Source organism: Bolinopsis microptera, chromosome 2, assembly GCF_026151205.1.
Source record: "Bolinopsis microptera isolate Bmic1 chromosome 2, MBARI_Bmic_1.0, whole genome shotgun sequence".
Classification (NCBI taxonomy): Eukaryota; Metazoa; Ctenophora; class Tentaculata; order Lobata; family Bolinopsidae; genus Bolinopsis; species Bolinopsis microptera.
The window spans coordinates 19,521,030-19,544,513 of NC_087073.1; the positions used below are offsets into that span (position 1 = coordinate 19,521,030).

The following is a 23,484-nucleotide window of genomic DNA, read 5'->3' on the forward strand; positions in this document are numbered from 1 at the left end:
TGCACATTAGAAAGCGCCATGCCACGCGTGCAAATCATGCTTAATTGTTAATGTCACGCGCGCGCTCTAGCCGTCAGTTTAAATTAAACCAACTGTAGTACCACCGCGCGACCGCCAGCGCGCAGCCAGTAACTTTTGCTGGGAATGCAGTTTGCACCACTGGGCCTCGGCCTCGGCGAGCTGCGAAGGATTGATATCGTGAATCAAATGTATGTTATATTTATTAATTACTAGAAATAGAAAGGTTGACATCGGTAATCAAGGTTGTAGCGCGATCCGATGCACTACTGGGCCGCGCCGCGCATCAAATAATTGTTCTCACAACAATCAAGATTATGACCTGTTTTTGTGTATAATATGGATTATCATTTGCAACTTTGTAAATACAACAAATGACCCTGGACAATAGTACAAAAATTTACAATTACTTGTATGTCTTAAAATCTGATCATTCGGCCAAAAGCTGCATTAAAGATGCAAAATTAAAGTTTAGGATGTCCCAGAATGCAACCAAGCTAACCTTAAAAAGATTATGACAGCAAATATGAGACCCCTCTATCAAAAGTCTACGAAACCCCTCTATCAAAAGTCTCATGCAACCTCATCCCTGCCCTTGATTCACGATGTCAATCCTTCGCATTTCGCCGATCTGCATACGGTTGCGAGAAGAATTATTTGATGCGCGGCGCGACCCAGTAGTGCATATTATATCGCGCTACAATATATACGAGCCCGAAAAATTTGGGCAAAAACTTTGAAATCATTCCGGCGACCAAAAATTTGGGCATAATTCCTTCGTAAAAATGAATGATTTTTCCTCTAAAATTTCAATTAAATCTATCTAACTAAGCGGCACATACTCTTGGGAACAAGGAAGGGTGTACAGAATTGCTGTAAACCTGGACCAAAGAAGTCTAATTTAAATTAACCATACATATGCACCATCACATTCTTTGAACTACAGTTACGTGGCTAATGCTTGTTGGTTGCTGTAATTAGTCATGGATGAAGCACACGCTCGTTGGATCAACGAATTTTTTATATATTTGAAAGGGAGGTCGGACGACATAAGGAAAGGCTTTGAAAAGTCGGGAATAATGGCCATGGATGCTTGTAGATCATACTTTACGGTGGATGAGAATCCATTTGCGGATTTGGTTTCAGTTTGAATCTGCCATGTGTTTGCCACGGTTTCACATGAATTGTTTAATCTTTTATTTTGACTTTTAAACTCCGTTCCTTCAAAATAAGCCTCTTCACTTGTTCAAGCCACGAATGATAGTTCAGAAAACTAAAATTTTAAATATTATTTCGCTTGGATATGAAGAGAAAGCCATCTTTCCATGGATCTTAAATTTTTGGTGATCTCGACTCATATCTAGATAAACAATCAACATGTGCACGCACTAGACCATATGGTATGCAAAAATTAGACCATAAACACTTTGAAAAGGAGCATACAAAACCCTTACTGGGCCGCGCTCAGGCAGCCTGTCATTCCGCCTAATCTCTATTCTATATGTTTATGAACATGATAGCCTGAGGTCCCCAGGTAAACAAAACCCATTTTTAATAGACTACAAATTCTAACGGCTCAAAACTTGTACAAATATCACTGCATTTTAGAATTCTCTAAGATTATCAAGTACCACCGCCCCTACTCCCTTTATGAGGCCATCAATATTTCAAACCATGCAATGAGTCTAACGGTTATTTTTCTAAATAAATCAAATACCTTATTGTTTAATGCAGCCAAGCTTAGGAACACAGTTCATAAAATTTTTTTAACTTCAAGCAATTGCCTAGAAACTTCCATTTAATTGACGATGTCAATTCATCGCAGCTCGGCGCGGCACAGTAGCGCATCTCGCCGATCTAGCGCTGTGAGAAGCCTCATTGAGTGCGCGGCGCGGCACAGTAACGCATCGCGCTACAAACTTCCATTAACTTGATAAAATTGAGAACCAAAGCACTATTAGTACAATCACAGGCAGCTGACTTAAAAGATATCTGGACTCCAACCAATTTTAAATTGCAGTAATCAAATTGCACATGCAGCGGGACACACCTAATATTACTATCATGATTGAACTATAAGCTGAAAAGCTTTCAGATCGATTTTTAACCACTTGATGTAATGTTTTTAATAATTAAATATTTTATTTTTTATCAGATCGAATTTTTATCAGATCGAACCTATATTTGATAATCGAACCTATATTTGATAATCGAACCTATATTTGATAATCGAACCTATATTTGATAATCGAACCTAGATAGTTTAGTTTATGCGATAAATTTATATTGATATTATTATTGTTGAATGAAGTTAACTCCTGAGATAAATGTTATTACTTTTTAACAAAGGGACTTGGAGTATAAACGACCAAGTTCGCATAAATGCCTACCCAACCAAGAATTTAGGAGGCAAGGGTGGGTGCGTAAACTTTACGGTCTGCACTCTCCGATCCTGTATCACTCTGGGTTCTTTTTGACGTATTTTTTCCCGATCCATGACTCAAAGTGCCGAAGGCACAAAAGAGTCAAGGACAAGGGTTAGCGATCAAGGTTTTTTTTTGGATATGGTAGCTTTGCGACCGTGCGAGCGAGCGTGCGTGCCTGCGTGCGTACGTGTCGCCCACGTGTCTGCCTGCGCAAAGTTATTTTGCGCGAAAATCTGAATTAAACAATTGTTGGCGCGCGGTGCTGAAATGTTCAAGTACATTGTTAATTTCACCATGTACGCATCCCGCTGGAGACTAATTGATAGCATATTATTATTATTAGTTAGTATTACTATTTTGCACAGATCCGTGTCTGGTTGCATAAACAATAAACATATGGTTACATAGAAATATACACGATTTTCAAATTAAATATGGAATTATATCAACTGGGCGGCGCTCGGCCTGACACTCCGCCATATCTGCATGCTTATAAACAGTAAAGACTGGGGTCCCCAGGTGGTATGGAATATGATCAAATACTCCATCACGGATCGGGAAATTGAGCGGCCATCCACAAAAGAAAAGCGGCCGCATTTCTTGTTGTAATATGTATATACCTTCTATCCATTCTCTTGCTACTCCATGTCCCCTAAGATATCTGGTAAAAAGGTCCTGCTAGTTATTTATAAAATATATTTATGTTTGCTTTAATTGATACTAAATAAATTGTTGTTTTCTTGAAATTGTTGTTTTCTTGAAAGGTCAAATACCAAAATTTTGGTTACCAAAAGTTTAGTCGACTTAACAATTAATTTGTGTGCACAAAATTTGGGCGAGAGGCCCGCTCAAATTTTTCGTTGCCCAAATTTTTGGGAAATAAGGTATTTGATTGTTTAAAGTTCAAAAATATTGGTAACAATGGACCATTTCCGTTACCTATGTATTGTGCTCTGCAAATTGCAACACTTGATTTAAATTGTGCTCTGCCAATTGCATCACTTGATTTAATTGAATGTATATATTGTTGACCTTTTTATATTCAAAAAAATGTAAAGCTTACACCCAACAATGTGAAAAATGAAGTTTATAAATGTCTTCCATGTAAACTGATATTATACATTTTACAGTATAAATGTATGCACGATTAATTCTTATTTATGTAACATATCTTCAACATATCTATGCCACAATTTTATATGTAACCTCTCATTCAGGTAGTATTATGTCCCTACAGCTACTGTACAGAATTTGTCGTAATAGACCAAAGTTATTAAAATGCTGTCAGGTGTCAACATTGACTTTACAGCAATTTAAATCACCTTTAAGGACATTCCAGAAGCTTCTTGACAAGCGACCCCTTATAACTAACTCTATGATTGGTGGTTTCTTTATGTTTGCTGGTGACCTAACTCAACAGTTATATTTCAATTCAGTCATCAAATGGAAAGAGGTATAATTGTCATATCTTTTTTTGGTACTCCACAAGTTTTTTTAATGTATATTTGCAGCTTGCTAAAAAATGTTGTATGCTTGAACTTTCATGTCAAAATTTTAAAAGTCAACGCAATTTCTTATTTCACAGGTTGCACTCTTCACATCCATTGGATTAATATATGGACCAATAGGAGCGACCTGGTACCGGTATTTAGACGTTTGGTTTCCTGGAACTGCTATCTGGCCAATTGTTACGAAGTTGGTTGTTGACGAAATTACTTGGGGACCGGCTTTTGCTGTACTTTTGTTTTATGTTTTACCGTTTGTTGAAACTCAAAGTCATGAAAAGGCAGCCAATGAACTAAAGGAGAAATTCTTAACTGGGTGGCTTGGGTCAGCTGGATTTTGGGCTGTCTTTCAGTCAATAAATTTCAGATATGTTCCAAATAAGTATAGAATGACATATTTTATGGGAATTAGCTTTATTTATGATACTGGGATTGCTATTTATAAGTATCAGTACTAATTTGATAGTTTTGTAATTAGTAACTTATTAATGTTTTAGCGAGGTCTGATCCGTGATCGTCATCTTTTTACAGCGTTCGAAGTCTGTGTGAGGGTAAAATGATGACATCCTCTGGATCAGGCAGAGGTCGAGTGTTATCGGGATTACTTCTGTAGTAGTTGTACAGCAATACTAAGGTAATGGGACTACAGCTGCAGACCCTCTACAGAGTACCGGCCAAACCTTGTTAACAAAGTCAAGGTTCTGTGAACGGTAGTTAAAAGTGCTTTTAAGGGACATAAGTCAAAGTAGTAGAATTAGAATTATTAGAATTATAATCAAATTTACACAGCAATACAATAATAATAGTAAATAATTTAGAGATGCTTCGATCTGCTGTGCAGGACATTCAAATCAGTCAAAAAATGTTAATAGAGTACCCTTCTAAGGACTAGGAATTAAAACATATAGTAAATAGATAATAAGTTAATGAGTATAAAGTATGATATAATGGTATGATTGGTTTAGAGCAACATCATGTAGTGGACATCTTGAGAAATGAGTAGTAGGTAGAATGTAAGGTTGCTCCTTCATAAATCGTCTTTTTCTCGGATAATAAATTGACATCAAGTCTTGAAAATTATTCGAGAAGAATCTCGAATAATTTATTTGCAGTGTTCCACATGGCTATCTAAACTGCAAACCCTACCCATTGCTGAGCAAGGCCTTTATCTTCTCCAACGAACAGGATCATCAATAAAAAATATTAATTTTGTATTTTAAAATTAAAGTTATTTTTACTTCTGAGAATAAAGTGATACATTTAAGCCGAAATGTATCAATTACACTGATGTTATTTTTGATATGCAACTAATGGAAACAACGGTATTGCAATATAAGTTGAATACTGTGTGGCTGGATGGCAACAAACTAAACTAACTTAAAAGTCTTGATGATTTTAAAGTATTGATGGTTTATCTTTTTTATCGGTGATGCATTTCTTGTATTGTATCATTTAATTAAGATGAATTGTAAATTTTATGTTTGTAATTATATTCTATGACTTTTACTATTTCTTTATTCGATAACATATCAAATTCAACTTGCGTCATGTGTCAATGAAACTATGCCAAATTTGTATTCAATGTTCAGATATTCAATAAATTAGATCAACTAATTAATAGATTAGATCGGTAGTTTATTAAATAGTATACCATATTCGACAGCAAAATGTTATGTTTTGTATCTCATTCAGGTACCATGTCCATATTGTGCAGAATTTGTTGTAAAAGACCACAGTTATTACAATGCCGTCAGTTGTCAACATCAACTTCACAACGATTAAAATCACCTTTAAGGACATTCCAGAAGCTTCTTGACAAGCGACCCCTTATAACTAACTCCTTGATTGGTGGTTTCTTTATGTTTGCTGGTGACCTAACTCAACAGTTATATTTCAATTCAGTCATCAAATGGAAAGAGGTATTTACATTTTGTATAATATATATGCTTCATAAGTGCCAGGGTTTCAATTGTGCTATTGTAGTTTTTTTTGTAACTCAGGTGCAATATTATGGTTGAATATATCAGTACCTTTGTTGGTACAAGCTTTTCTTTGTTGTGTTATATATGTTTATGGCATCTGAATGTGAATTTTCTGCAATTTATCATGTACTCGAATTTTCGTGTCAGATTTTTAAAAGTCATTACTATTTATATTTCACAGGTAGCAACCTTCACGTCATTAGGATTAATCTATGGACCAATAGAAGCAACCTGGTTCCGGTATCTAGATATTTGGTTTCCTGGAACTGCGGCCTTGCAAATTGTGAAGAAGTTGGTTGTTGATGAAATTACTTGGGGACCATTCGATGCTGCAGTTTTGTTTTATGCTTTACCATTATTTGAAACTCAAAGTCATGAAAAGGCAGCCAGTGAATTTGAGCAGAAATTCCTAACTGGGTGGCTTGGGTCAGCTGGATTTTGGCTTATCTTTCAGGCAATTAATTTTAAATATATTCCAAATAAGTATAGAGCGATTTATGCTATGGGATTAAGTTTTATTTATGATACTGGGATTGCAGTTTATAAGTATCAGTTTTAATTTATTTCGTTAATTGTATCAATACTCAATAATGCTATAATTGATGGTTTATCTTTTTTATCTGTCTGATTGACTTGTCGTGATGTATCATTATATTTATAAAGATAAATAATTGTAAATTATGTATTTCGTATTTTAGGACTGCTAATGTTTTTTATACATGATAACCTATCAAATTCAACTTGTGTCATGTAATATAATTTGTATATAGTATAATCTACTATATTGATCAACCTTCATCAAACTATGTTCATTTCATCACCTCTGAGTATATCTAGTTGTCTTATATAACTGGTTGTTTTAAAGAATAAAGAATTTAACCGTTACATTTCAGCCATGCAGAATTACACTGATATTATTTTAACAAAAAATACCGTCGTTTGATATGTTAATATATTAATAGTGCATTGATTGTAATACATTTGTAGACCTGACACAGTTTATACTATATCCCAGTGAGGATGAAGCTTTTAACGCATAACATGATGAGGTCGCATTGTAAAGGCGTGGTTAACGGATTTCCTCTGAAACTTTCATCTACTCAGGTATGGACAGAACAGACGAAACATTTCATTTTTTAAACATTTGTCATTGATCTCTAGATCTGAAAAACCCGAAAACATGGTTCAGCAAAACAAATTTTAACTCGAAATATTCTAACCGAAATTGATCACCTTGCAGGTCGATGTGAAAGAAATCGAATTTAACGCAGATTTTGTAAACCGAATGTTATCTCGGTTAGAGTGGTCAGCATTAGTTGAAATAGCTAACCAGCTGGGTGTTGGAGATGGTCTACCTGAAATGCTTCCTGAGGAACACAAATTTGATGATGAGGACGTTTTGAAAAAGGTTTGTGATTGATGAACCGATTGAGATCGTAGTCAATAACCTGATCAAGCTTCGTTCAGGATCACTTTGGTCGATCAAACGACATGATGTATATTTACTCCAATACCCTCAGTACAAGTTTATGAGACTAGAGTGAAAAATAAGGCTCGTATTGACATATTATACTATACTTAAACTTTATTATTACCAGATACATCATGTTTTGTTGGAGGTTGAAGTAATCGAAGGAGAACTGGAATGCCCTGAAACGGGTCGGAAGTTCCCGATCAGTAGAGGTATTCCAGATATGCGGTTAAACGAAGACGAATAAATTCCTGACTCCCTCCTCACTCTTTCTTGTCGGGGAAATTGGAAGAAGTTTGAATTCTGGGATGATTTTACTTTGACTACACATGATCTATTTAATAATTTATTTCTTTTTATATCTTGAGATTGGAAATTATTTTAACTCAGTAACTTCAGTTTTATCATACTCACAAATGACAAATCAATTGAGTTTTGATTCGTGTGTTATATCGATCATCAAACAAAATTTATCTATCTTCAAATCTACGATAATTTCTAATGTCCACAATAATTTGGATACAATGATATAAAATGACATGATTATCCGTTCTTTCTTACAATTTTGGACCACCAAAAATGTTTGCCGTTCAAGTTATGGAACATGATATATTTTTATTTGTATTGTAATTAATACTAGTAATCTTTGTTTAGTATATGGTTCAACTAAAGGATGTAATTAAAACTAGTAATATTTGTTTAGTATATGGTTCAACTAAAGGATGATTCGTCGGAAGCATCAGAACACTCGACTGTAATAAAAGCTCCCGAGGAACAGAAACCACTGTGGCCTTACTTACTCCTGACAGTTGCAATAGCACTACTAGCTATTGGAGCTCATTTTATACAGAAGACCTCACCTGATGGGAAATTACCATGTCCTTTCCATGCAGCCTTTGGATCACTGGTAGGGTCAAACAAAATCGTACTTTAGCTTTTCTGTTTATAACATCCAACTGCAATCTATAACTTGTTGTACTTGGACACGAAAGGAAACACACACATCTGTTGATATTTTGTAGCCACGTCTATTGATATTAATAACTCATGTTGAATTGTTGACATGTTATTGTCATCTTTCCTGTCCTCAGAGTAACCTAAAGAATCCACACAATCCTACATCAGACGACCCTGTTCCTTCCAATGAACAAACATCACAAACCGAACAAAAGGAACAAACATCACAAACCGAACAAAGGGAACAAACATCACAAACCGAACAAAGGGAACAAGCTGATCAATACGACTCGACACTTTATTCTGAAGAACTAGTTTATGGGAGCAAGAAAAAACTAGCCAATGTTTACCGAGGAAGAGTGTTGACTAAACCAGAGCTAGCTGAGCATGGGTCATTATGATTTGTTTCTTTTCTATAATGTCGGTTGCTCAAATCTTAGATGTCCTAATCACATTTTAAAAACTTTTTAGACTTTATAATATGCTTGAAAAGTCTCAGAACTTTATCTAAATATAGGTTATGTTGCTGCAATATTGTAATAAACTAATAAATTAATCCGTAAAAAAATCCAGGCCAAGTTCAGAAAGACCATGGGTAGCAGTTCTTGGACAGATTTACGATGTTGCTGCTGGAAAAAGACATTACGGCGACGGGGGGTCTTATCATTTCTTTGCTGGTATTATAATTATTCTTGTTTTGAGTTTAATAGTGTTTTCAGAGGGTATCGTGCTCAATGATTATTAGTCATTTTACTATGATGAGCAGTGAGCATGTATTAATATGGGCCCATCTAATTTTTCGGGAAAATTTGGGAAGTAATGTACTCAAAATATTTATTCACTAAGAGCTAAGCAGTCAGGTAAGCAGTCTTTTTCAAAAATAACACCAATTATTAAGGTTGAATTCCAGGCAAGGATGGATCGAGGGCATACTCGACAGGGCAGTTTGACGACGAAGGGTTAATTGATGACATAACTGGCACAACTGTACAGCAAATCGGGGAGATATATCATTGGATCAACATATTCAGCAAGAAGTACCCTTTTGTTGGTAGACTTGAGGTTAGGATTTAGGATTTACAGTTTAGGTCATTTGTAATTTGCATCTACTGAATTTAGACCTTGATCCAATCTAAGTCTAACATTCTTCTGTATAATCAGAATGTTGACTAAATTCCTTCCATCCCAGGGTCCGTTCTTCACCGCTGGAGGGCTGCCAACTGCTCACTGGCGCGAAGTTGAAGACTCACTCTCACAACTCAATGCTATAGAGAAAGAGAAGGGTGAAGTTCGCCGGAAGTTCCCCTCCTGTAACAGCCACTACGATCAGGGTGCTGGGAAAGCTGAGGTCTGGTGCACTGAGAAGAGGTTTGAGTCTTTTGTCATTAAATTCTTACTTCTGAACACTTTCATGTTTCTACATTTTAGAATCTAACTTAATCAATGTTAATACCACAACTGAACGAATATCTGTTTACACAGTGGCGGAATAACGAGAGATTGGGTGGGAAATCCACGCCAACTCCACCTCCCTGGAGAGACTGTACGGTGTGCTTGTATTCAGGAGTCGCTACTTGATGATCCTAAACTCAAGGAATATCCGGACTGCGAGCCTACTTCTACCTCTTGTAAGATCAAATTGAATTGATCGACTCAACTGTTATACCAGATCAGATCGTCACTTTTCCTCCTGTGGGCTGTGACAAGATTTAAACTTTACCTAACTTTTCATTAGTTCCTCCATTATTATTGTCTTTATACGTTTTTAGGTTTATAAATTGTAATATCTTTGATGTATGAATATTTTGACATTTTGGCTGTATTTCATCAATTTATCTGTTGCACATTTTCAATAAAATCTTTTTTAAAAGCCGTATTTTTTAAATTGAGCAGTCCATCACATCTTGAACATCATTAATAATTTTAGTGCAATGATAAACAAATTTCACTAACTGATATCGGACTCCTTACGTCGTCTTAGACATGTACCACAATTGAACTCTTAAATTATTTGAATTTATTAGATAATTACAAACTAATTGTTCTGATACTCCCAGCAAGCTAGCATGGGTGGCGGAGAAAAAGTCAAGATCCGGAACATCCACGAGTACATCCAGAAACTGCCCCAAGTCACACAAGATCGACTGTACACCCACCCAGCAACATGTCTAGCTCTCTTCAGATCTCTCTCTGAAACTGCTCAGCAGTATGTCATGCGGCTTCTCTTCTTGTCCCAACCCTTTGCGCTGGACGCGCTAACTTCATGGGTTGTTAATGTTAGAGATAAAGCCAACCTGGACGCTACAAAACAGCTGAAATCAGTGAGGCTGTGGAGTGTGGTTAAGTTAGATAACGGTAACGATGGTGTGACTTTACATCCTAATTTTAGAAAAGGACTAACAACCGCTATGTGTGGGGGCGGGATGTCCTGGTATGGTAACCATCAGTTGGAGCCTGACAAGAAACCCAAAACTGTTGAATTCTTAGACTTGTACGCTAAGGAACGTTGGGAATGTCTGTTGCAGTACATGGTCCAAGGTAACTCTGATTCAGATAAAGTGAGTCCAGACATAGCTAACTTGTTGCTACAGTCCGGTATGATTAACAAAAGTGGAAATGAACATGCCATCACCAGTGTAGGATTCCAGTTTCTCCTCCTCGACGCTCCCTCTCAGATATGGTACTTCATGCTCAAATACCTTGACAAGTGTGACACAATCGACCTCAACCTCACCACATGCCTAGCCTTTATATTCCAACTCAGTTTCTCAACCCTGGGTAAAGCTTACCCGATAGGATCTCACGCTACATTCGTTCAACATCTGAGACAGATTGGTTTAGTGTATCAACGTAAACACACCTCACCCTGGTTTTACCCTACTCGACATGCTATAGACTTCCTCTCTGCTGGTTCTAACAAGTCAGCTGAAAGGAAGGAAGGGTTCATCGTGGTGGAAACTAATTTCCGGGTATACGCCTACACTTCAAATGAACTCGACATTGCTCTTGTGGCCCTGTTTGCAGAAACCCTGCATCGGTTCGAGAGTTTTGTAGTCGGTCAAATGACTCGAGAGAGCGTACAGTTGGCTCTACAAAACGGTATCAGTGCAAAGCAAATATTAGACTTCCTGGAATCACATGCTCATCCCCAAATGTTGAAAAACAAGCCGGTGATAGGTCCAACTGTTACAGACCAGATGTATTTATGGGAAATGGAACGTTCTAGGCTGGCCACAGAGGAGGGGGTCTTGTACTCCCAGTTTTTGAGTGATGCTGATTTTAAGGTGGTACATGAGTATGCTCAGAACATTGGGTCAGTTCAGTGGTCTAATGTTCAAAAGAGATTGTTGGTGGTCAATAAGAAGGGCCATGGTGATGTTAAGAAGTATTGGAAAGCGTATAAAAAGGAACACGGCGAATGTTAAATCTTATTAACGGAGGGTACTGACTACTAGCTTATCATTTTGATACAAAATTGATTTGAAATTTTTATTTGTTTTAAATTCAATTTACATCAATTTAAATTTGTTATTTAAAAATTTGATTAGGTTTAACATTGAACATCAGGGGAAGCATCACTTTATGTTTCTCAATGCTTACAAGTTACTGTGGCTTATTTTACGAGAGGGGTCGAAAGTGACCGACATCTGGCTTGCGTAATATGTGAGTGATCCCTTATGGCAGAACGGCGTACACACCCCATACCAGAGAAGAGACAGTTTGATATTTACTTCTACCAAATAATTGTCCACGTCCCAACGAGAGCCTAGCAAACACGCTGTATTACACTACGGACAGTAACGCGCTAAAGTAAATTTTGTAGACGGATTTCAATGACAGCATTCAAAAAAGCAAGCCACCACGGCTCAATCAGCATTTCATAAGAATAATGAGCGGACGGACGGATATGATCATCATTAATACGGACTCACTTCTTCATTCTTTCATCTTTATAGTTAAATTTGACGGATGACACCGGATACGGTCAAAATTTCTTCGAAATATTACAGGGGTAAAGCTCCGCGAAGTAGCGAGCGCCGGGTCAGTTCATTAACAATGAATAAGATCAAATTTCTACTGGTAGCATTCTCTGTCTTATTCGGTAAATATCCATTAGAGTGATATAGTCTTTGTTCTCCGATAGCATATCAAATCTTCTCGAAGGTTATACAAAATGATGGGTCTATTTAAATATAAATCTTATAAATCATCTTCAATAGACGGGATCTTCATGTTTGAAAAGTTTGCAGGTCTCTGTATAGTGTATATTTGGGACATTGAGGTGAATGCAGATAGTCGAATTTATAGGCTTATTGTATTAAAACGAGTTAATAGGTTTACTTAAACTTGATGTGCGAAATTTAGATCTAGTTGGGATGTATATAGATCATAGAAGAAGTAGGAACTCACTGTGAAAACAATTTATAAGTTGTGAGATAAGCACAGGAGTGTTATGAGTTGCCTGCCACATATGTTTAGTTTAAGTCGAACAACAGTAGGAACATTATATTAAAGTCAATATTCGGTGAAACTTTGACAATGTTTCTATTTTCTTCTATTTCTTTCTTGCCTCTAAAAAATACAGCAGTTGTTCATGTTGAATCATGAATTTTAGCACGATGATGATATTGACCAGAGTTGAAGATTTTAGTATGTTGTAACATAAGTTTAACATCAGCAACCAGCGTAGTCGATGAAAAAGACAATAACTATTTAGAGGAGTTGAACTAGGATCGATTTTGATACGAAAATTTTGACGAAGTTAAACTCACTATGTAAATTAAGGTTTTTTTGGGTAATTTTCAGAGCATATTACATTTAAATTTAACATCTCTATTCCACTTGCAGACTCAGCTCCTTTGTTTCCTCCTAAAGCCTTAATAATAATAAATGTTTGTTAGATACAAGAGCTCAAAAACAAAAGCCCAAGTTATTTAAAATATTGCTCCAAACTATACTAATATCATGCAAATTTATTAATGTCTGAATGCCGAAGCAATACATTTATTGTTATTGAGTTCCCCTTTTTCTTTGAAAAGTGTATAATTCAGTTTATATGCTAATTAAGTCAGGTTTGTGTCCTTTTGTAATATCTATTCAATCTGCGATCATCGAAAAGGTCACTTAATAGAAAATTCTAAAAGAATGCTTCTACCAGGAGAACAATTATGATGGCTGAGCTGCTAGTAAGGTTAGTAGCTTGCGAATATTCACAACTGAATGTTTTTGCACAGTCGTCATCGTGACCATCATTACCATCGTCTTCTGGCTCATCTTCTGGCTTATCTTCTGGCTCATCTTCTGGTTTAGCTGTAATTTAAAATATGTTCAATAATTGCGGAACGAAAAATCGTTTGAAATCGTTGGAAACACGAATTTATCGTATAAGAATCTTAGAGTCTAAGAGGACGGGGCAATTACATTACTTCTCTCCCAGAATAGAGACTAAAGAGCCGAGCAAGCTAGACAATACTATCACTTTCGTATAATTAGCTTTAACAGTAACTTACGGACACATTTCAAGGCATCAAAGATAGCCTTGAAGTCGGTGTATAAGTTAGCGTAATTGTTGATGCAGCTGAAACTGATAGTGTCTTTTCCAAACTGAGACTCATCATTGAAGATTTCCGGGTCGTACTGGAACACATACCTGGGATTCCAAACTTATCAATTGAATCATAATATATATAATAACATCTATAAACAAAAGAGCACCTAAAGAGGCTCAGCAAAGTGCTGGCCTATTTACGCTTACGAAGACTCATTCGTTCAATGTTGTAAAGTAGTATTGTTAGGTTCTCGGATAAATTAACTTTGTTTACGGCGGAATATGTGATATTAGGAGGGTTGCGTTTAAAGTATTTAGGAGCACTTTATTTGTGAAATGTTTGGTAGTAAAGGGACCGTTACACATTTCCGGGTAGTGCGACATTTCGTGTAATAGTTTAAACTGTTTAACAGTTGGTTTAGAATTTAGAAAGTTTTGGTTTGTATTTCATTTTACACGGGTTGACTGTATTTGGTTGACTGGCAAACCTGCTGTCAGACATACTGCCATATTGTAGTTGGCCGCGCTTGTGCACCTGACTTACAGCTAGGCCTGTGGTTGGTTCTCGCGACCACAGGATGACTGTCAGTGGAGTGCTCAGCGTCTAGACAGTGTCTAGACGCTGGTACAGGCTGGCTGCGTTAGGCCGACACGCGTTGTGGCGTGACGTAAGTTTTGGGAGCATACCCGGAGAGCCGGATGTGGAGAGCTCACTTCTGAGTTGCCCCTTAATCATTTTAAGGGATTCTAATTGACGATAGCCAGTCTGACTGAGCACTATCTTTTGTGATTAGACACGTCGAGTGATCTATATTCACGTCAATTGTTTGGAGCGAACACTTGGAAGTTTTATCTGTTGAAGTTCACTTTGTATTGCTTTTCCATTTAATTAATTATCCATTTTAATATACTCGTTTCATTTATACCTTACGGTACGCCCTGCCGTTCGTGCTTCGTGACTAGAGCTTGACTAGCATACACTAAACACTAAGAAACTCAGTTTTCTATATCTGGAGGCCACTTTTAGTGTTGCTATTTTTGCTCGTGATCCTTCTAGTATCACCTATATTCAGTATAGTTTCGTTTAAGATCCTAACGTTTCTCATTTGATAAGCTAAGTTCGGTGTACATTGCAGTGCAGAAGAATTACGTGGAGATTGTTCGAGATCTTCAGTACTTCCTACTAGACTTGGTAAGTGTTGCTACACATTTTGTGGTACCTGTATATTCCAGTTGAGTGCGATCGTTTTGACGAGCACCTAGTTTACAGCCGCTTGTAGACTTCAGTACGTTATTACCTAGTTTGTCAGTGAGATTTGCGTAGTTTTAGCAACCTTACTTTTCGTACATCCACTCAGGAGTGATAAACGTAGAAGTTACAGTTCCAGTAAAGCAAAGTAAAGTCTTGACCAGAAGATTTTCCAGCAACGTGAAGAGTACGCCTGTTCCAGTACTTATCTACTCTATTTGTAAGTGTACTTTTACATTTAGATTCACTTTTTAGCATGTGTGATAGTTATACAGCTGAAATGGAGTGGGCGACGTTGATTTTAGAAAGGGGTAAGATTCAGTCTAGCATAGATGAAATAATGAAGGAGATAGATGGTTTAGATTCTGGTGCAGATAGCAATAGCATTTCCGAATTAGAAGATAAGTTGAAGGACTTACATTCAGCTTTAGAATGCCTGCAGGATAAGATTGATAATGCACGGCCTAAACCAGTTAGCACAGTTACTAACGCCCCTCCAGCTAGTTCTAGCAGTAGATTTCAAGAGAACGTGCACGTTATGAATCCTGTTATTAAATCCGAGCAGGTTCAGTTTAGAAACGCGAACACCGAGGATGATTTTGGTAACAGTATTATAACCCCATTGAATAGTTCAGTAGCTGGTCCACATTTGACAGGTGCCAGGCCTCCCAAGCCTCCTTATTTTGAAACTGGATCTAATTTCATCAGATTTGCCAGGCGATTCAAGGAGCATTTGATTCTATGTGGACATAGTGGTGGTTCGGATGTTAGTACGTACATGTTGTCATACATTCGTTGTGAATCCACTTGGGAAACACTGCAGAAAATCTCTCTCAGGCCGGAAGAGAAATGTAATATCGATCTTCTCGTTAAGCGATACTCAGAGGAGATGTTTCCTTCTACTCAATCTTGGGCCTTTAGAACTGAGCTCATGTCGTTGCGTCAGTTACCTAGTGAGAACCTCCAGCAGTTCATTGCACGTATAGAGGAGCTTGCTTTGAAAGCTGGGTATGACTGCGAGTCTAAAAAGGACGAGAGTTGTATGCATGTTCTGGTTGTAGGAGCTCGTGACATAGCTGTAAGGACTAAGCTTTATGAGTCCCAGTTACATTCCTATAGTGAGGCGGTTAAACTAGCAATCCACACTGAGCGTATAACGTTAGCTGTTGGTGGTGAACCAGGTGGTTTCACTCAGGCCCCGGATACGATTTTCGCTGTAAATAATTCTGAATTAAATGGCCAGAGAACTAGAGTTGCAGCACCTGGGCAAAATCGGGACCATGTAATGACGGACACTAGGCAGGAGATTTGTCGTCCTGAATGTCCTCCTTCCCAGTCGGGAGTTAACCAGCACACTGGCCGTTCATGGACTCCTAATCTAGTTAGCAATAGTTTTAGGGGTGGTATGAGGAATGATGATCGTAGAAACACGCCTGTTCAATCACGTTATCAGCCAGCTCGCAATTACGTGGGTAGTTCGAGTAATCGGGGATCACGGAATGTTCGCCCTCAGTTAGAAGGTTGTTGGGAGTGTGGTGATAGTGGGCATTTTCAGAGAAACTGTCCGAGCAGATTTGCTGGGAATAGAGTTAGATATCAAGACAGAGGGTCTGCATATCAGAATGGTCATGGCCAGCATCGTGGGAACAGAGCGTATAGACCTCGAAATCAGGGGCCTTTAAACTTCTAAAGGGTGGCCCTAGATTTAAAAGGAGGTCACCCGCGGTCAAAAACACACGTTACTATGAAGATTGTAACGAGATTGGGGGCAGTAAGGGAAACTGCATTTTGGTTGGAGGAAATTGTGCGGGTAGATCAGCAAATTTCTTCGTGGATACGGGGTCATCCATTTCTATAGTTGCTGAATCATTTGTCAGATTTATAGATAAGTTTGAAAAGGTTGTATCGTGTAATCTCAAGCTTAAGTCTTTTTCGGGAAATAACATAAAAACTTTCGGTCAGATTAAGCTTCCAGTGGTTATTGCCGGAAAATCTTTTGAACACACGTTTGTTGTTTCTGAATTTCATGAGGCAGAGGTTTTGATAGGCATGGATTTAATGTTTGACCAGGGGATCAATATTAATGCCAGGGATAGATTGCTGTATACTAACAAGGGTTCATCATGTTTTAGAACACCTCCTAAACCCACTAAGCGCTGCATGAAGGTAGTATGCAGTGAAACAGTTATTATACCACCTCTCTCGGGCACTCATATATGTAAGGCAAATTGTTGCGACCTAAAAGTCAACGTGATGACGTTTATGGACAGTTAGAACCTCATATTAACACGGTTGTAGGTACTGGCATATTCACAGCGCACTCTCTCATACGATCTGAGGACAACATGGTCCCTGTTAGAGTCATGAATCCTACAGATAAGCCTGTAAAGATTAATAAGAGAACGTGGCTGCGAAGATGAAGCCTGTAGAGTTTGGTGAGCGAGTCATGAGAGTGACCTGTGAAACAGTTAATGCGGTGTCATCTGATTGTTCAGTGCCAGAGGTAAGCCAGCTAGCTGATGAGGAGCCGCTAGTTAAGGAATGGGATAGGGAGAGTCTTTTCAAGCAGTTGAAGTTAGACGAGTTGAAGATTAGCGAGGAAGACAAGAATGATCTTCGAGAGACTGTGTGGGAGTATAGAACCGTTTTCTCGAGTGGAGAGCATGATTTAGGTTGTTGTAATTTCTTTGAGGCACATCTCCAGCTCAAGGATAACTATAAACCTAGATGGGTTCCATCGAGAAGGATTCCGTTTAAGCAGCAGCCGGAAATGGATAGACAAATTAGAGGTTTGCTTAGATCTGGTGTGGTTGAGGAATGCCCTGACCATTCTAATTTTAATTCTCCCCTTTTCCTGGTGCCATCAGGAGATCGCTCTAGATTGGTTGCGGATCTAAGAATGGTAAATTTAGAGCTTCAGGATGATTTAATGGAGCTGCCGAATTTAAACCACATTTTAGACAAGGTGGGCGATAAAAATTTGTATTCAACAGTGGATTTGAGTAAATCTTTTCACCAGGTTCCGTATACCAAGGAATCCAGGCATGTCACGGCGTTCATGCACAATCAGAAACGGTATCAGTTTGCTAGAATGGTCATGGGCCTGAAATCTAGTTCAGCTACGTTTACTAGAATGGTCATGCGGCTGATAAACGGTCTGGGAATATCTGATGCGTTAGCATTCTTCATAGATGATTTGTTGATATTTACGCGTGATGTTAAATCTCACATTCAGATACTGTCAGTACTCTTTGCTCGTCTAAGGTTGGGTAATCTGAAACTAACACCTCGTAAGTGCAGATTTTTACGTGAGGAGGTCGAATATGTCGGTATTACTCTAACTAAGGAAGGAGTCAGGATGAACGACTCTCGTATAGAGCATATTAAGAATCTAGAACCTCCCAGTAATAGAGTTGAATTGCAATCAGTTTTAGGCATGTTGAATTATTCCAAGAAGTTCTGCAAGGGATATTCCGAGATAGCGCGTCCTCTCTATGCGTTACTTCGTAAGAACAAGGTATTCGAGTGGACCGAGGATTGCCAGAGTGCATTTCAGAAGTTACGTGACATGTTGATATCTAGTCCTGTCCTAGCATTTCCGGAGGTTAGTGATCCGGAAAATAGTTATGAGGTAACTTTGGATGGTTCTAAACACGCATTTGGTGGTACTTTGACTCAGTGGATCAAAGGTAAGAGGAGGGTTATTGCGTACTTTTCTCGTAAGGTTCCGGACCACAAGCGGATATGGCCGCAAACTCAGATTGAATTTGAGACTTTATATCAGACTCTGAAACATTTCTCGGTTTACTTACGTGGCGTTAAAAACTTCACGGTTATCACAGATTGTCTGCCACTCTTGAATATTACGACAATATTTTCTAAAATGTCATCTTCGGTCATCAGGAAGCTTCAAGAGCTTGCTAACTATACTTTTACCATGAAGCATATCTCGGGGAAGAGTAACCAGATGTGTGATGGACTTAGTCGGTATAAGTATCAGGTTTATGGTAAATCTCGAGAAAATGTTGCGAGCATTGGTCATAGTTCCACTTTTAGTCTTGATGCTGCGTTAGAAGGAGTAAATCGGGTGAGACGTGAGCATTATAGATGTAAACACCCGATACTGTTTAAGAGGATGCAAGTACCGGTCAGCAGCGAGACTGTGGTTGATGATGATTGCAGTAATCTGATTGAGGAATCTTGCAATGAGGTGAGTGTTGAGGACAGTATGATTCCGGGGTTCTTGTTTGATGAAAATAGTGAAGACCCTAGTATTGTAAGCATTGTTCAGATTACGCCTGAGGTTGATAGCCGTCATTGCAATTGTAGTCTTACCCAGGCTGATCCTATTCCTACAGAGGAAGCATCAGTAGTGGAGATGGTTTCAGCGGTTACTAGTGATGTAAGCTCACTAGAGAGAGGGGTCAAATTTCTTAATCCTACCAATGAGCAGATTAAACAGGCTCAGAAGGATGATGATATTTTAAACCAGGTCTACAGTTGGGTTACCAAGGGTGAGAAACCTGTTGCCATTCAGACTAGTAAACTGCCTCAGGAACTGTTGAGTTATTGGAAACAGTTTGATCTTATAAGTATCAAGGACGGGATACTTAGGAGACGTTGGACTGAAGTGAGGGATCCGGAGGGAAGTAGAGAGTTGATCATAGTCCCCGAATCCTTGCATGAATCTGTCCTGGACATGGTGCATAACCAGGAGACTGCACATGCTGGAGTAGAAAATTGTCTTGAGGTCTGTAAACGACATTTCTACTGGCCGAAAATGGGTGAATGTTTCAAATTGTGGATCGCAGCATGTTGCAAGTGTGCAGCAAGTAAGCCACCTCAGGCGTACAATAAGGCACCTCTCAAACACATATTGTTCCACTCATTTAACTCAGCAATTTGTTTCGATCATATAGTTCCTGAGAAGGTTGGTGCTACACCTAGAGGTTATAAGTATATTTTGACTATAACTGATTGTTGGTCAAATTATGTGGTAGCTATTCCTACTAAGACCCGGACAGCTAAGGAGAGCGTGTCCTTGATTCGTAGGTTTTGGATTGATCGTTTTGGCCAGCCTAGGTTCATGATGGCTGATAATCATCCGGGGTTTAGAGCCAAGTATTTCGAGACCATAGCTCAAGCATTAGATTGCAAGTACATTCATGGCCAACCGTACGTTTCTCGTAGTACAGGTAGAGTTGAGAGAGCAAACCGTCGGTTGAATACTGCTCTGAGAACCAGCTTACCACATTTAGGAACATTTTTCTTTTAGGAACATTTTTCTTTTAGGAACATTTTTCTTTTAGGAACATTTTTCTTTTAGGAACATTTTTCTTTTTGAAAATATTGTGCGAACTGCAATAGCGTAGAGTGCAGTTGGGTTTCAAGTTTTGTCGAGATGGCCATGTGGCCATAATCCTATTATTATTATTATTATTACCACCGGGACGATACCAGGATTGGGATCTTTGGTTATCTAGAGTAGTCTTTGTACTTAACTCATTGCGAAATCGGCACACAGGTTATTCTAGCAACAGGTTGGTGTTTGGTCGTGAGTTAAACACACCTTTAAGCCTGCTAGCTGAGGATCGTAAGGATTTCGAGCTAGAGCCTATGAAGGAGAATGAGTTTGATGTTGAAGCGTACGAGCTGTACAAGAATCTCAAGTTTATCACCAGGAAGGTGAGGGTCCAGGCTGAGCGTGATTTTTGCTATGCACAGAGATATCACGATAAGCACGTTAAGGGACCATTCTTTGAGGAAGGTGAGGAAGCTTTTGTTTTGATAAATTGTCCAAAGCACAAGTTCGGTCCTCGTTGGGTTGGCCCGTATAAGATCTCTAAGAAGATAAACGATCACTTGTACTGTTTAGATTTGCCTGATGGAGAAAGGAAGGTGTTTAACATTGGTAAGTTAAAACGGTATGTTAGGAACAGATTTTCTAAAAAACTAGAGACTAGTCCTACAGTGCCGAAAACTGTGAGCAAGGAAGCTGAGTTGAAAATGGAATCATCGGACCGATTTGTAGATTATTCCGATAGTGACAGTGAAGAGGAGATAGATTTTCAACTGAGAGGAGCACCAGTTGTAGCAAGGAGAAGAGAGGTTCATCCGAAGAGGTTTCGTCCGGAGAGGGATGGTGCAGCTAGCATTTATAAACAACCTAGTTTAAGTTCCACTCCTAGGGTTGTAAATAGTCCTGTACAACTAGATATGAATTCTACTAATCCTAGTTTTAGTACTGTAACACCTCTCACACATAACATTCCCTCAGGCGATAGTGTAGAAACAGTTGATAATTCTGCAGAGTTCTTCACTCCAGCTAGAGAGAGATCAGCCGCTAGAAGATCATCGAGTCCGATTGTTAGTGAAGGAACGATAGGTGCTAACAGTTTTAGGTCACATGATGCTGAGGAGCACGACATTGACACAACAGGATCGCTTTCTCCTATAGATCTAGGGAGACAGAGCCCTCCGAGGGAGGAGCGCAGATATAACACTAGGAGACCTGAGGAACGGAGAGAACCTGATCGTCTAGGAATCGATAAAGTTAGACTTGTTACGGATGTTCTTATGAAGCTCTTGAACCAGTAGAAGTCGGGGAGATGCCCTGTTAGGGAAGTAACTAATACCTTGGAATCTAGTTTTAGTACAGTAATATCTTACGCACTTAGCTAGGCTTTCCATTTAGTACTTAGCGGTGATATTAGTACCTTACTTAGGCTTAACACGTGTATCTTTCAGAACAGTACTGATAGGGATATTAGGATTGTGCCTCGCAACACGAACCGTTCAGGGCTGCCATTTTGATATTTCGATAATTTCTTTTAGTTTTAGTTATTTCAACTCTTTTCACGTTGACCCTTTTACTAGTAAGCAGTTTGGTTTTCTGCTTTTGGGTAAAAGTTTTTCTTAGCTTTATTTTAGTCATTTTTTAGCCACTAATCCTAGTTTCCCCCTCCAGACCATGAGCAGCCCCGAGTTTGAAGGTTTGGATTTCTCTGACGATCAGAAGATAAGGATGAAGAAGATAGAGGAGGAGAAAGCGAGACTCAGGCGGAAATTGGATCGCATTGCAAGGAGGATCGAGAAGATTCAGCGACGCAGGGAGAGGAGCTCCAGCAGCAAACCCGTCCCACTAGTGATGCCGGACTGGGAGAGTTTAGATCTAGCCACCTTCCCCATTACGAAGGGAGCCATCAACATCCTCCTACAATATCCTAATCTAGATGAGTGGGTGAAGCAGCGAGTGGATGAGGCTGCTGAAAACTTTTTGAAAACTAAGGATGCAGAGGAGTTGTTGGAGCAGATGAGGAGAGTGCGAGACAGGGTGATGTCCAGCATCACAGAAGTATGCAGGAGACGAAGAAAGGTTTTCAGAAACTCGAGGGAGTACCAATTGGTGAAAATCAACAACAGGAGGGCAGTTGCAGTGCAATTCAACACAGCGACTCGCGTGATGGGCGAGATTCGCGAGAATTCGTCCAACACGCGACTTCAACGGGCACTGGACAGCCTGGTGAGCCTCAGAAACATGGAGAGGACTTTCTGAGGATTCCTTCTTTCTGTTTTGATATTTTATTGTATTTATTTATTGTGATTCACGAGTTTCATTTGTTTGACTTCAAATTTGTTACTTGAATAATATTTTTTAGATTTATGTTTTGATTTTGTATTCCCCTTTCACCTTCTATTACCTCCCTTATCCGCTTGTCTAACCTTCTATCACTTTTCTAGTTACTAGCATGTCATCTTCAAGGGACCTGATGAGGGCCGTGAGTGCCATCAGTAGTGCGTATACCGACGACTTGAAGGAGTTAGATGAACTAAAGAAACGCCTCAGGAGGGCAGAGAGAAGAATAAGAGACCTAACCGTGGAATTGGAATATTTAGCGGATCAACAGGCGGCAAGATGAAGAATGGACACCCAGCCGGCGCCCCCGCCCTATTTCCACAGCCCCACCTCCCCCAGCACAGAGCCTTACAGCAGCCCTCATTAGCTCGGAAGGACGATGTGTCTCTGGTTGTTCTTCTCATTGTTTTTAATAATTGATTAATTCATTTCTTGATTTTTATTGATTTTTATTTAAAGTGTTTTACTTGTAGTTGTACTCATTCGTATGGAATGGAAATGAGGATCTAAAGGAAAAAGGTCTAAATGGAAGGGAGAAAGACGGGGAAATAGGTGAGTATTGTAAATTATGATATTGGATTTGGAATAGGGTTAGGCGTTTAGTTTTAAGGTTCTTTCGGCTTTTTAGGTGGCGATTACGATCTTCCCCCTTGAGGGAATCCTACGCATGTTGTTAACTGTCAGACTTTAGA

The 23,484-nt window shown here is 38.8% G+C and overlaps 4 protein-coding genes and 1 long non-coding RNA gene across 5 annotated transcripts in view; 4 read left to right on the forward strand and 1 right to left on the reverse strand.

Moving 5' to 3' along the window:
- The window catches only part of LOC134811880 (multifunctional methyltransferase subunit TRM112-like protein), a 36,247-nt gene extending 28,421 nt beyond the window's left edge, over positions 1–7,826 (forward strand). The window contains exons 2-4 of the mRNA XM_063818992.1: positions 6,945–7,035; positions 7,172–7,339; positions 7,530–7,826. Coding sequence (XP_063675062.1) covers positions 6,952–7,035; positions 7,172–7,339; positions 7,530–7,649 — 372 coding nt within the window. The 5' untranslated portion in view covers positions 6,945–6,951 and the 3' untranslated portion in view covers positions 7,650–7,826. The remainder of the gene's footprint in view (positions 1–6,944; positions 7,036–7,171; positions 7,340–7,529) is intronic.
- LOC134811879 (uncharacterized) overlaps positions 1–23,484 on the reverse strand; it is a 99,519-nt gene that overhangs the window by 32,953 nt on the left and 43,082 nt on the right. The gene's annotated exons all lie outside the window — the stretch shown is intronic.
- Positions 8,102–11,867, forward strand: LOC134811878 (neuferricin-like). The gene is made up of 6 exons (XM_063818989.1): positions 8,102–8,309; positions 8,494–8,750; positions 8,933–9,036; positions 9,270–9,421; positions 9,549–9,727; positions 9,842–11,867. The coding sequence occupies exons 1-6, from the start codon at positions 8,109–8,111 to the stop codon at positions 10,005–10,007; spliced, it is 1,059 nt and encodes a 352-aa protein (XP_063675059.1). The 5' UTR covers positions 8,102–8,108; the 3' UTR covers positions 10,008–11,867.
- Positions 10,426–11,867, forward strand: LOC134811877 (general transcription factor IIH subunit 4-like). Its single transcript, XM_063818988.1, has one exon. The coding sequence runs from the start codon at positions 10,426–10,428 to the stop codon at positions 11,782–11,784; it is 1,359 nt and encodes a 452-aa protein (XP_063675058.1). The 3' UTR covers positions 11,785–11,867.
- Positions 15,020–22,758, forward strand: LOC134811881 (uncharacterized). Its single transcript, XR_010159868.1, has 3 exons — positions 15,020–15,099; positions 15,266–15,376; positions 21,434–22,758. It is a non-coding gene; the product is annotated as an uncharacterized LOC134811881 (long non-coding RNA).